The following is a 15,995-nucleotide window of genomic DNA, read 5'->3' as shown; positions in this document are numbered from 1 at the left end:
TAGATTTTTGCATCATTTTATCCTTCTATAATGATCAGTGTGGTTTAAGGAAGCGTTCCTGTGTAATTAAGGTAGGACAGTTGACGTTTTCTCAGACTGTATAAAGGATCTCAGAATTAAATGTGTAACACTTGAACAGGTGAGAGATTAAAGCATTCATGTGATGCCTTGTGGAACCGAGGATCAAGGACACCGTTTCTGTGCATAACACATTAGCTTAAAGTTATTCTTGAGAGAAATTGCAACATTGTGTCGTTGAGGTCTGCAGGCCATGTGGAATGATGGCCGTCCTTTGTGGAGCCCAGCACAAGGATTACAAACCAGGGTTATTGTGATCGGGTGTAATCAGTTGAATTCCCAGCACACATCCAGTCAACACAGCAATTGTTACAGTTGGTTTTGGTGTTTAGTAGCTTTTGTATGTGGGCATTTAGCTGGCTGGATCACGGGGTCTTGTTACACCTTCCTCAATATGGAATGATTGGATTGATTCCGAGCCACTGATAACAGGTCATCTCCATTCATTGTTTGATTTTTAAATAAAATGAAATTTTCAGAACCTTTTGTTTTGTGGTGAGATTTGAAGCCTGTTATTAAGAATTTTGACTTTGATCTGAATGGTGATAGACAGACACTGCTGTGAGTGCCGTTAGACAAGGATATTTTTGGCAGATGTTGATGCACTTACGAATTGAGTTATACTGATGGTATTTAACCCAGCATTGTAGAGAATTGTGTTGGTCAACATTTCAAATTATCGGCTATGTTAATTGGTCTGTAACCAAGTAAAACCTGATGATATCTCCAGGTATCTCCAGGTATATTGGCGGCCCTGTATGGTCTAACTCTTTAAACCTGTATTCATGATTCTATCATTAGAATCTCACATTGTATAGGAATGGGAGGAGTACAGTCTGCCGAAAATTTGTTCTTGTTTAATTTTAGGTGTAAACTATCATTAATCTGGTAACTAACGACACCTGCATATTGAGATTTGGTCTTCAGTTATTGTAGTACAAGTTCCTCTGAAAAGTTAATACTGCAGGCTACCCCAATTTCTGACATGAATAATTATATATCTCGTCACCTCAAGATGATCAGAGATTTCATTGGAATTTAGTTACACTGCTTTGTTAGAATGTAGATTAAAAACGTAAAACTATCTTTTAATGACGACCAGTGATGATCCTTTACCAAACCTCCCGCTTTGATGGGTAGGTTTAGCTGTGAATTAAACAGGACGTCTAATTATAGTCTACACTGCATTCTAGTCATGAGTTAGGAATCAAGAATTTCTATACAGTCACGTAATCTGACATTTTTACTGTTGACAGTCAGGGATTTTATATGATCAGGGATGAAAAGAAAAATGTGTAAATGAAAATGCTAAAAAGTGTAAAATAAACAGCATTGTGGTAGATATTTTCTTTCCTACTCGGAGAACAGATACACAGGTAAATACAGGTAAAACGACATAACTATACAGTCCCGTTTCTAGTGACAATTTTGAAGGTCAAGCTATGACGTTTGGGGGCAAGTCCTGTTATATTGTGTTTAGGTGTATTAATCGGCTGGCTGCACATGCTTTCTTTCTGTAGTGGGGTAATTATGGAGGATGTTTATCTTTGTTAGGTGTTTATTGTCATGAAGGAAGGGCGTAGAAATCTGAGACGACTGAAAATCAGATTGTATTGAGGAAAACAACAGGCTCCAAATTAAGACCAATAACTATCTGGTCACGACATCTCCATCAAGGCTGTGGAGACCCTCAGGGCATCATTAAGTAATCAATAGGGGTTTTAAAACAACACTTGCAATCCTGCATGTTGACTTGAACATCCTTTATTGATTTCAACTTTTAAAACACTCCAAGCTTAAACATCACACCAGGAGTTCCATTACTATCCAATTTGACAATGAATAGTGCTGGTGTGGAGTGATCAAATACCAGTATAAACAACAGAAAGCACTTTGTAGCCACTTCAAGTTTACGTTTGATAACCAGTGTATGATGTCATGATCTGGAAAAGTGTCAGACTAACACAACCTTGAGTAAAGATCCTCCATGTGTGGTTCAATCCCTATCTGGGCTGGTTTGTGTTTCTCAGAAAGCTAAGATCAAGTACTATAGTTTAGGTTGTAATTGTTGTCTTTGTGCAAAGACTTTATCCGAATTACTCTGGATAGCATGCTGCTGCATCTTGTATGTTGGCCTTCGAGGTATCTATCAGCTAGCTACCACAAAGTGACCCTACCTCGAAATGGCCCTGGCTATTGGCAGGCTATAAACTTGAGAAAGAAAAATCAAAAGCAATGCTTAACTATAACTTTTTCAGTGCTATTTGATTTTCACTTATGAACAAGAATCATTATGGGGAAGAAAAAAATTGTTTGTATACTGCAAACAGTATCATGTATACTTGTATGAATACATGAACTTGTGTACTTTTCACATGTTGTTAAAATTTCATAGACATTACCTATGCAAGCACTAAGAAACTTCAGGAAGTGTGGTTGCCTTTCATTTGTCAAGGTTCAAAGTCATTGACAAAAATGGGGAGAAGGCACATTAGTTAAATACTTATGTTTCAAGTTCAGTGCGGGGATCATTTCCCTGTGTAAATTGTTTAGAAGATCTAACTAAATACTCTTGTGTTGGGTATCAGTCTTTTTAATGTTTCAATTCAGATGAATCACCTTGTTTATAGTTTGATCAGTTCTCCTCAACATTTAACAATAAACCATAGCTATCTATGTAAGATTAACTTTTTATTCAGATGACATCAAAGCTAATATACGGATGAGTTAAACCCATTTATTCGATTTACCTGTTGATTTACCTGGAGTAGGAATGGTATAGGTATAATTTGTACAGGTGAATCTCAAAAACTCTTCATGTAAAACTTGCCATCTTGTCTAGTTATAATCAGTTTCTGTCTGATATTGCCATCTTGTCTAGTTATAATCAGTTTCTGTCTGATATTGCCATCTTGTCTAGTTATAATCAGTTTCTGTCTGATATTGCCATCTTGTCTAGTTATAATCAGTTTCTGTCTGATATTGCCATCTTGTCTAGTTATAATCAGTTTCTGTCTGATATTGCCATCTTGTCTAGTTATAATCAGTTTCTGTCTGATATTGCCATCTGTCAATTTTATTAATTGAGATCGGAAGATTTTGTTATTATTTTACCCTGTTAAATAACTATTTTTCGGGCATTGCTTCACTTCAAGTTTTATCAATGAACATTCATGTACGTTATTATGGAAATGAAATTGTTTTCTCTGTCTCCTCTCGTCATCTGATAAAATTAATTTATGTGTGATATTACTCATTATATTTTATTTGATATCGTTCAACATCATATTTTCTTTCTGTGTGAAAAATTTCCATCCTCAGTAAAGTATATACCTAGGAATATCAAAAGAATCTTACAACATGATGTTTGATTTGATTAGATCTTAGAATGCTTCAGTAAAGTTCTGCTGTATGATTCAGGTGAAAAAATTGAGGACAAAGTTATCAGCTGTGAAATTAAAACTATACAATCATAAATGTGAAGGTGTTATTGTTACAGAAAGTTTATACTTTAGATATTTGATCTGTAAGTGATTCCTGGTTAGATTTTGCTCCATTTGACCATACATTTCATGTTATTGTTTATCTAGGGAGAAACTGTGACATCAACATGACCACAAAGTATGATGGTGCCTCCTGTCCCCATGACCTCTGTCAGCCCCCGTCCACCTGTGTCCCCCTCATCAAGGGAGGTTTCCGCTGTGAGGGCTGCCCCTCTGAACCACACTTCAACAGATTCTGTCAGCTGACTACACGGCGGTTCCCTAAGGGCTCCTTTCTCACCTTCCCTGCCCTTAAACGACGAAACAGGTTCACTATTCAACTCAAGTAAGTACTGTAAACTTTCCACTGTTTAAAAATTGGTTTGTCTTCAGATTTCAATTAGATAGATTTATTTGTATTCATGGTCACTTCCTTGTCTATCTTGTTGAGGTCTGGTCTTTTCTGTTAACTTCCTCAGTTATTGCAATATTTTTCTCAGTTTTCCAAACAATTGGTACCAAGGGCTTATTATGCTGTCTGCTATACTGTAGCTATCAGGATCATATTCATTTTAATAGACTGTAAAAATGTCAGTCTTTCTCCTGGATTTCGATTTATAGACTTGATAAAAAGAAGGAAGTTTCACATAAATTGAAATTTTACAAAAGCAGTGCAAATAGATGTATTGTAGTGTAGATATACTATTCTGCTTTCATCTTGAGAGGAAAAAATATCAAAAGTGTCCATACAATTAAAGGTAACATGACCCATTGTTCTTTGTGTAGCTAACTAACGACCAGGTGTGGAATTTCATTCTCTGCTCACACTAGATGATGATTTCTTTATAAGTTAAATTTGTACATTTTCTGCTATTTCTCCATAACTTATTCTTATACACGTCTAAGTTCTTGAGATGCTTGTTTACATTGATAATCACAGTAACTATCCTTAAAACATTGATGCTGCTGTCAAGGAATTATTTGTATCATGACATCAGGACATTTACCGTATCAGTCAGTATGTATGCCACTGTGTTTGTTGTACTTACTCCTGATAAATATTTTACAAATGCTGTGGAGTTCCACACTAGTTGGTATAGAATGGTCAGTAAGTGGTCAGACACAACAGAGAGAATGGACGGGGACTCTGACTAAATTATGTAAACACACAGTGGGTCAGTTTACAAAGGGTTTAAATAGACGGCTATGGTCAGTTGTCTCCTTTGTCCAGTAAATTGTGTCTTATACCTGTAGGAGTCTACTGTATATACCCTGTAATGAAATCATTCAATTGTGAATATATATATACATGTTAAACAAGGTCATCAGTTATATCAAAATCACATGTATTACAGATAAAGTATGTAGAAATCAATCAAGCAATCTTTAACTTCACTGCCAAGAAGTTTGAATTAATCGCTAATATTAAAGATATCTGTCACAAATTGCTAACATTTACCGTAGTAAATCTCCTTATACAGGTTTGTTTTCTTACCGTCAGATGTTTCCAGCCACTTACCATTGTATAGTTGTTTATCATAAACAAAGCTTTTGATCTATGAACAGGACTGTTTTCTTGTACAAACATGCTATGCTAAGCTTAAAATTGAAGTTGTATGCCAAGTTCTGGGGGAGGGGGAGGGTTCTGAGGCTAAGGGAGAACTGTGATGATAAGATGTATACTAACTTAATATTGTGTGTTACACACTGTTTTTCTGCTATTGCTGAAATAATTGGAGCGTAAAGATAAGAGAATTCAAAATGACATTTTGGGAGTGAGGCAGGTCAAGATTATGTAATGGAGCATGTTGGAGCCGAATAGGTTAAGGTCATGTACTAGAACATGTTTAAGAGGAGCGGGTCTAGATCATTTAAGGTTATGTAATAGAGCATGTTGGAGTGGGGAGGTCAAGGTCATATGATAGAGGCTTGTTTAGAGTAGGGCAGGTCAAGGTCATGTGATAGAGGAATGTAGGAGTTGGGCAGGTCAAGGTCATGTAATAGGGCATGTTGGAGTGGAGCAGGTCAAGGTCATGTGATAAAGGCATGTTGGAGTAGGGCAGGTCAAGGTCATGTGATAAAGGCATCTTGGAGTGGGGTGGGTCAAGGTCATTTATTGAACTGAAATTCCACTTGCTCTATTTGTATTACTTGTATATTACTATGATATTGGAACACCAGAATTTCTTCCTCGTCATTGAAAATAGCTTTCTGAAATGTAGAGAAATATTAGCAATTCAATTTTGGGGGGAAACTCTGAACAAGTATCAACAAGTGATGACACCAGTCTGCTCACATTTCAGAAACCATACTGGTATTAAATCTGATACATGCGTTTGGATAATCAGTAATTGATATGAATTGACATAGAGACTTGTGTGTATATAACGTTGTCTGTTATGCACAAATACTTTTTCATGATTTCATGAATCATGTTCATTGAAAAATAAAAGAAATTAATGTATGATAAATGTTTCTGTCAAGAAAGTCATTCTTTAAAATGAAAATGATATTTATACATAATAGAAATCAGAATCAAGTAGATTAGTAGTGATAAGGCTACATACCAGAAATTGACACCAGGTATGGGTGTAGCCTTGTGTCCAAGGTCAAAGGTAAGAAGTGTCACCTGACAGGTAACTGGTGTTGGAATTCATAATTGGAGGTCAAAAGCTTTAATAAGGCATGAAATTAAAGGTACCTTTTCCTGTTGTTAAACAGTTTTTAACAGGTGAGCAGACAAAAAATAATTAACTCAATCAGAAATAGAAAGGAAGGATATAACAATAATTGGTGAAGCATGATGTTGTGTTGATGTGTGGGGACAAGTACAGGATTATCCATTTAATTATCAATTAGAGGTGTTTGTAAAATAAAGACACAAAGACATGTGGTGTACTTCTGTACAATGGTCCCACGGACAAAGACCTACCTGACCAGGTAAACGCCATTGTCACTCTGGTGACTGGGGCGCCATACCTCCAGTACAGGGGGTTACAAAAGGCTGCTCCAGGTCTTTTGATCTCACAGTTCTCACTAGTTTTAGAATTGAAGTAAGCCCCAAATTATCTGTTGGATTGAATTAATTAGTAACTTCTAAATCATTAAATTCAATTTAGACTAATTTGATACAGATTTTATGAAAAGAGCAAGTCTTTCAATCATTTTGATAAGCTATGAGAAGCTCTACCAAGGTATTTGTTTACAAACCTTGAGATAGAAAACGATACCTTTTAAATGTTTTGCCATTTTCTTCTCATATTTTTTAAGTGAATGTCAAGTCTTTAAATGAAAATCCAGGTTCCCTATTGGGATTAGTGTAAGAAGTAAATTTTAACTCTTTATTTCCTTATTGTGGTGACTGAAAGAGGATATACATGTGAATCGGATATAATTTTAAGTGTTAAAGAAACAAGTTCCACAAGATTTTTTTTTCTATCAAAGGGACAAAGGCTAAAAAGGATGGTGAAATATTTTAGGCTCCAGTTTCATCAATTTTCCCTATCTTGGATTTTTTTTTATTGGAAAGCATTATTGAATTTAATGAAAACATCTTTCCTTAAGTTCTGTTATGCTCCTCTGAATTTCCTTTAGTTAAGGTATATTAATTAAACAAGGGCTTGATAGGTTTGTCTTGGGTGGTATATGCTCATGTGACAACAGAAGTATGAAAGAATTTAAACATTTTGGTGAATTTTGATTTTCAGATTTGCCACTCAACAACAAAATGGACTATTATTTTACAATGGTCGATTTAATGAAAAGCACGACTTCATTGCCCTGGAGTTGATTGACAGTCAAGTACAGTTTTCATTCTCACTGGGGTCCAACATCACCACCATCTCCTCCAGTGTACAGGGCGGCCTCAGCAATGGAGAATGGCAGCAGGTTGAGATTCGCTATGTCAACAAAGTAAGTGCTGCACTCTAGTGTCTAAACACTCTCGAACTGTTGAAGAGGTTGTTCAGGGGCAGATAACCTGTAAGATGATGTGGTCAGGGCTATTAATGCCAGGAGATAGGGGAAATAGTTCAGGGATAGATAACTGTTGTAAGTGTAGTAGTGTCATGATATATTGTTCAAGTGATGTCAAAGTTCAAGGGGAAATTATAAAAGGGAGATAACTGTTAGGGGAATTGGTCGTTTATTATACAGTAGAAAGCCCGGGGAACAGATTCAGTTTACAATCAAAATTCAAATGAAGAGAAGAATCTGTCTGAAGAGACTGTTCAGGGGAGATTACAGTATAAATTCAATGTCTGATGAAGGAGAATTTACAGGAGATACTGTCTGGTATACAAAAATGTATTCATTCTATGCGATGTGATATATATATATATATATATAATGACTGTAAATTGCTTAAATTATGGATAAACTAGTTAACAAAACAAAAAGAAAGTTATTAGATAAAGTTTATTCAGTAAGTAAAAAAACACACAAGAGCTTGGTATCCAGACAGAGCCCAATCTTCTCGGTCAGGATACAGCAGTGAATTTGTTGTGTAAGATTTGGTCTGTAGAAAATAAACATTGAAGTGGATTAGATATACCAGATAACAGAAGTAGTCGTCTGTAATAGGTCTGTACCTCTGAATCTACTGTAGGATCTTAATACATGTAACACAAGAGTTATCTTGGACATAATGAAGTATTAATGTCTTTATAACTTGGCAGAATGCTATACTGGTGTAAGACATTGTTAAAAATACATAGGATGGAAAGCAAATTTTTGAAACATTTTTGAGAGGCCAGCAGCAGGGATAATGAGATGTACACATTGCTATGGTGAGCAGATTTAGTTGAAGTGTTGGGTAAGTCGGATGGATTACCTGTGTTTATCAAGTACTTAAATATTTGATACATGGTATGGCCTTCAAGGCCGGTCCATTTATAGACTCCCAGCAGGGACATTAAATGTTGCTTCTAAGTTAGAGGTCATCCCTTCTACTCCTCTGATTGCATCAAATGCTAGACAGTAGTAAGCCACAGAGGAATAAAAACACGACATCCTGATCAAATATTGATGGTTTGGTTCGTTGTTTTATACGCTGCAAGGTTTATCCAAAATTCCTCTCACTATGTAACTCTGGATATTTGACACTCTTTCTGGACTGAAGAGAGTTGGCTAGCAGATAAATGCTGCAGTGTAGTCTAGTGTGAGACAGATGGCCATTAAACTCAAGAATGCAGTGAAACTTTATACCCCTATGATTGCACAACCATTGCAACAACAACAAATACAAACATTGCGAGGACTCCGATCTGTGCAAACATCTGCTGCAGTTATTAGGTATACCAGGCTGTATGTTACAGAACTCTTGTACAATTAACACTGACATTTAGTGTTATTCAATTACAACTAATTTACGTTAATAACCCCCTAGCATGCTTATTGGTGTGCCCCACACATTATCTACTGCTGAATTCATGTAATACGTTTTTATTACCTGGTAATAAACAATGATTTCCGTGCTATTTCATAACAAGTCTTTGTACTATAATTCTATGCTGGTGTCAGGAATGGTGAACTTAGGTGTTCTATAATGATCAATCGGCCAGAAATTAGGTCACTGTTACCATAAACAGAATTTTGATGTCCTTCTTTTTCTGGCTTAATTTTAAATCTGATTTTTATGAAACTTTGTACCCTTGCTACATTTCTGATTAGTTCTTCACATGAAGGATTCATCGAGTAAAAAAACAAAAAAATAGCATGGTGATACAGAACTATAACAACACCATGGTGATACAGAACTATAATAACACCATGGTGATACAGAACTATAACAACACCATGGTGATGCAGAACTATAACAACACCATGGTGTTACAGAACTATAACAACACCATGGTGAAACAGAACTATAACAACACCATGGTGATACAGAACTATAACAACACCATGGTGATACAGAACTATAACAACACCATGGTGATGCAGAACTATAACAACACCATGGTGTTACAGAACTATAACAACACCATGGTGAAACAGAACTATAACAACACCATGGTGATACAGAACTATAACAACACCATGGTGATGCAGAACTATAACAACACCATGGTGATGCAGAACTATAACAACACCATGGTGATACAGAACTATAATACCATGTACTTCTGTATGAGGGATTCTATAGATAAGAGGTCACCTAAAGGTTAAACCTAATGACAGATTTTCTGGAATGTTGATAACGAAAACCTTTAGGAAAAGAAATTAATGAAGATCTGTGTGATATCACTAGATTTGTGTTCCGTTCCCCTATAAATACTTGATTCTCTACACCGTGCAGGGGCTATTATTGGACCGGAATCAATTGATGGCTACATCTCCTGACATGTCCTCTTTAATTCTGTGTTTTATATCTGCCAGACCTTTGCCTCTAATTATTTTCCCTAATTGCCCTTAGCCGAGGTATGGAACCGGTATGTTTGTTTTTAGTTAAGCTTTGTAAACACTCAATATGGAGCTGTTATATCCGTATATAGTATGCCGACCAAACCTTTATCAAGCTTCTGATTTTTAAGAAGATAAGAAATGTTCAGGCCCTAGATACATTGTCTCTCGGTTGATGTAAAGATGTCGCTCTCCATAATTAAGGGGGTCTAAAATGTTATTTCTGCAGACTGGAACAAAAGGAAATTGATTTTTGTAAGTTATGTGCAATCTTGTGCTCCGTCCAACTTCCGACAGGCATGCTTCAAGCCATTAAGTGTTTCTAAAGTCAGCATTGCCTTGCAATTTTCATTTCAATGAAATTAAAATGTATGAGATTTTCATGCAAATATGGTTAGGAGCTGAATATGTACAGTAAACTATCCTGTTTGGTACAAAGGCTCTATAGCAATACATTTGGGTGGGATCTGACAAGTGTGCAGACAAGGACATGCAAAGTTTTGCTGTACGAGACACAAGCCCACCTATTAGTCCATAGTTGGTGTATTATCATCCTTCTACAGAACAGAGAGAGCTATTCTGATTCAGTCTGTCTACACGGTGACGGTGTTAACACCATTTGTCTGCAGATTCTGTTCTAATTACAACCCCTTCATCTCCATTGTCCAATCTCGTAGGAACTGTGTCACCAGTGTAAAGATAAGTCAGTGAGACTAGGAGTCCCCAGATCGGTCTTCGTATCGTGTTAGGGACCCAGCGGCTCCAGATTTTGTGACGCATACTTTTTTGTTAGAGGTCTTGTGAACATGAACCTTGCCAGAAACATTTTTATCTGTTTCTCACTTGCAAAGATTCCTGGTTCTTCTTTTGAAATGAATTGTTGCATATCGAATCAGCAGTGATCAAACATGTTTACCATCCCATGTTACAACAGTTTGGTGAGATGTTGCCTCAAGCTGGATTGTTTATCCTTACATGTGGTTTTAACTTGTAAGTCAAACTGAGAAATGTTTGATCCAGAGCTGCTAAAATTGTTTTGACATTCAAACATTGTATCATAGTCACTGGAGATCTGTATTTTGATTACCTAAAGAATTGGAGAAACATATCCAAGTATGACACAAATTGCATAAATAATCTTTGTTTTGCATGAGATGGTATTTTGTAATGTATTGCAGAGTAAAATATACTCAACAAGAATCTAGAACCATAAGTAAAAAATATTTAGTGTCCTTTTGAGATGCTTTGAAAAAATAGAAATAAAAATCTTAAGAGAAAACATGTTATCATTATCAGCTAATAGCTGTCAGTAACTGGACATTAGACTTACAGCTGTCAGTAACTGGACATTGGACTTACAGCTGTCAGTAACTGGACATTGGACTTACAGCTGTCAGTAACTGGACATTGGACTTACAGCTGTCAGTAACTGTATAGGACTTACAGCTGTCAGTAACTGGACATTGGACTTATAACTGTCAGTAACTGGACATTGGACTTATAACTGTCAGTAACTGGACATTAGACTTGTAGCTGTCAGTAACTGGACATTGGACTTATAGTTGTCAGTTACTGGACATAAACTTATAGCTGTCAGTAACTGGACATTGGACTTATAGTTGTCATTAACTGAACATTAAACTTATAAAGTTCTGTCAGTAACTGGACATAAACTTATAGCTGTCAGTAACTGGACATTAGACTTGTAGTTGTCAGTAACTAGACATTGTGTGATGATCTAGATGTCTGTTCCCCTAGAGGAGCTACACTGAATCTAATGTTACAGTAGTACCTGATAGTTATTTCTAGCGGCCATATTTATTGATTTCATTTCCAAGTATGATGTTTCTAGTGCAGTGAATGTATTACTATATAAAACAACACAAATATGATTACATCAGTTCTGGATTTCACTATGAAAATTGAAAATTCATGTTTCTGATGATTCAATTGCAAAGATAGAGAAAGATTTTGGGAAACAATGAAATGCAGAGCCCATTAGGAATTAAGATGAATGTTGTAGCGTTACTCCATGAAAGGAAAGTTCACGGTCTAATGAATAAATAGGCTTTATTCATGCATATCTCTTGATAGTGAAATTTGATTGAAAAAGAACAGTTTCATCTGCAACTTGTGTTTAATAATTAATGCAAAAAAAAAAGAGTTATAAAAACAAAAGCAAAAAAAAATAATTGCCATCTGGCACTGGTGAAGTTTGATTGATTTCTGGGATACCTAATGGCTGTGAGAGTGAAGTGTTGATAATTGTGGAAGCACCCATAAACTTATAAACTGTGCATTTGATGTAAACAGCATAGTAATAAAATCTATAAACATACAAGTTTAATGATAAAAGCCTAGCTACCCAGGATTGTGTTGTAACAATAAACTATACACAGAATGAAACCTTCAGGGTGAGATATTGATTTTAGACATTAAATTATGCAATAAATTGCTCAGGAATAAATAAATTAATAAAATAGTTTGACTATCATATCATGCCATCTTCAAAATTATTTTGTTGTGTTTGAAAAAAAACCTGTAATTGAATTGGTGCCTTTGATGTTGGATTGAGTATGTAGATGAGCTGTAGGCTGGTACCTGGGGCTGTTTTTTCAGGTGTCAGACAGCTATGACAATCCTACATCTAGTGGCCTGATGGCAATATTAGTGATTTCTCAAAGTTAATTACAAGACATGTAATAATTCACAATAGCCCATCATTACTGTTGCTGTAATTCACATGGTATAATGATCTAGTTGATGTTTGCCTGTCCCCGAGTAACGCTGGCAGGGTGACACTGATGATGATGAAGGATATCTCTCGACAGGGCATCTGTTTCCTCCGGTCCAGGAAGGATTTGACCCCTAAAGACAATTTCAGTCTCTGATCAAATTAACGAAGAGATTGTCCCTAAACTACAATGACTCCCATGACAGTTACGGGTTAAAGAGACCAAATAAATTCTTGTAAATCTGTATGAGATTTTGTTATTGTGTTTCAATGAGTTCACATAAAATATGGCTGTATTTCGTCATTAGGAGCTGCCAATGTTGTGTAGTTTTCTAGTCCCCTACACGAAGTAACATTTAACACTAGCTGGGGAGAAGCCATCTCCATGGTACCTGCATGTGCATGCATGTTCATTGGGGAAAACTATTGTAGCAGGTGCAGACAAGCTTGAAATCCTCTTGATACGGCATGCACTGTCTTATCTATTTTTGATGATCTCTAGAATTCACAAACGTGTTGATGATACCTCGATGGTCATACCTCGATGATCATATGGTAACACCTTGATGATCATACAGTAACCCATTGGTGATACCTCGGTGATCATATGGTAACCCATTGGTGATACCTTGGTGACCATATGGTAACCCATTGGTGATACCTCGATGATCATATGGTAACCCATGGGTGATACCTCGATGATCATATGGTAACCCATTGGTGATACCTTGGTGATCATACGGTAACCCATTGGTGATACCTTGGTGATCATACGGTAACCCATTGGTGATACCTTGGTAATTATATGGTAACCCATTGGTGATACCTTGGTGATCATATGGTAACCCATTGGTGATACCTTGTGATCATATGGTAACCCATTGGTGATACCTTGGTAATTATATGGTAACCCATTGGTGATACCTTGGTGATCATATGGTAACCCATTGGTGATACCTCGATGATCATATGGTAACCCATTGGTGATACCTTGGTGATCATACGGTAACCCATTGGTGATACCTTGGTGATCATATGGTAACCCATTGGTGATACCTTGTGATCATATGGTAACCCATTGGTGATACCTTGGTAATTATATGGTAACCCATTGGTGATACCTTGGTGATCATATGGTAACCCATTGGTGATACCTTGGTGATCATATGGTAACCCATTGGTGATACCTCGATGATCATATGGTAACCCATTGGTGATACCTCGATGATCATATGGTAACCCATTGGTGATACCTTGGTGACCATATGGTAACCCATTGGTGATACCTCGATGATTATATGGTAACCCATTGGTGATACCTCGATGATCATATGGTAACCCATTGGTGATACCTTGGTGATCATATGGTAACCCATTGGTGATACCTCGATGATTATATGGTAACCCATTGGTGATACCTCGATGATCATATGGTAACCCATTGGGGATACCTTGGTGATCATACGGTAATCCATTGGTGATACCTTGGTGATCATATGGTAACCCATTGGTGATACCTTGGTGATTATATGGTAACCCATTGGTGATACCTTGGTGATCATACGGTAATCCATTGGTGATACCTTGATGATCATATGGTAACCCATTGGTGATACCTTGGTGATCATATGGTAACCCATTGGTGATACCTCGATGATCATACAGTAACCCATTGGTGATACCTTGGTGATCATATGGTAACCCATTGGTGATACCTTGATGATCATATGGTAACCCATTGGTGATACCTTGATGATCATATAGTAACCCATTGGTGATACCAGTTGGTAATTATATGGTAACCCATTGGTGATACCTCGATGATCATATGGTAACCCATTGGTGATACCTTGGTAATTATATGGTAACCCATTGGTGATACCTTGGTGATCATATGGTAACCCATTGGTGATACCTCGATGATCATACGGTAATCCATTGGTGATACCTTGATGATCATACAGTAACCCATTGGTGATACCTCGATGATCATATGGTAACCCATTGGTGATACCTTGATGATCATACGGTAACCCATTGGTGATACCTCGATGATCATACAGTAACCCATTTGTGATACCTCGATGATCATACAGTAACCCATTTGTGATACCTCGATGATCATACAGTAACCCATTGGTGATACCTTGGTGATCATACGGTAACCCATTGGTGATACCTTGGTAATTATATGGTAACCCATTGGTGATACCTCGATGATCATATGGTAACCCATTGGTGATACCTTGGTAATTATACGGTAACCCATTGGTGATACCTTGATGATCATATGGTAACCCATTGGTGATACCACGATGATCATATGGTAACCCATTGGTGATACCTTGGTGATCATACGGTAACCCATTGGTGATACCTCGATGATCATATGGTAACCCATTGGGGATACCTTGATGATCATACAGTAACCCATTGGTGATACCTCGATGATCATATGGTAACCCATTGGGGATACCTTGATGATCATATGGTAACCCATGGGTGATACCTCGATGATCATATGGTAACCCATTGGTGATACCTTGGTAATTATATGGTAACCCATTGGTGATACCTTGGTGATCATACGGTAATCCATTGGTGATACCTTGGTGATCATACGGTAACCCATTGGTGATACCTTGGTGATCTTATGGTAACCCATTGGTGATACCTCGATGATCATACAGTAACCCATTTGTGATACCTCGATGATCATACAGTAACCCATTGGTGATACCAGTTGATAATTATATGGTAACCCATTGGTGATACCTTGGTGATCATATTGTAACCCATTGGTGATACCTTGGTGATCATATGGTAACCCATTGGTGATACCTTGATGATCATACAGTAACCCATTGGTGATACCTTGGTGATCATATGGTAACCCATTGGTGATACCTTGGTGACCATATGGTAACCCATTGGTGATACCTTGGTAATTATATTGTAACCCATTGGTGATACCTTGATGATCATACGGTAACCCATTAAGGGAGATTGTTTCAGTTCTTATGGTCACTGCTATATAGAAGTTAAAGCCTTACGTTGTTATTATGGCTACATGTAGTCAGTGGTTTTAGAATTACTAGAGCTTATAGAGTTGTGTAATGTACAGATTTTATATCAGATACATGGAGCTCCTGTAATGATACCAGCTTCACTCTCTTTGATGTGTCCTTGATTTCTGCTAATTAACTGGCGACTTATTGGAGAATCCTCCCGTTATTATTGCTGGTTGGTCTAAATAAATGTCCATATGGTATGCAGGTAGTCATTACAGGATGATTATC

At 36.9% G+C, this 15,995-nt stretch overlaps 1 protein-coding gene across 1 annotated transcript in view; it reads left to right on the top strand.

The window, feature by feature from the left end:
* LOC117331410 (cadherin EGF LAG seven-pass G-type receptor 2-like) overlaps positions 1 to 15,995 on the top strand; it is a 69,249-nt gene that overhangs the window by 27,192 nt on the left and 26,062 nt on the right. The window contains 2 exon segments of the mRNA XM_033890115.1: positions 3,669 to 3,906; positions 7,268 to 7,472. Of these exon segments, the coding sequence (XP_033746006.1) occupies positions 3,669 to 3,906; positions 7,268 to 7,472 (443 nt within the window).

Source organism: Pecten maximus, chromosome 7 (genome assembly GCF_902652985.1).
Source record: "Pecten maximus chromosome 7, xPecMax1.1, whole genome shotgun sequence".
Classification (NCBI taxonomy): Eukaryota; Metazoa; Mollusca; class Bivalvia; order Pectinida; family Pectinidae; genus Pecten; species Pecten maximus.
This window is presented reverse-complemented; position numbering and strand designations above follow the sequence as displayed.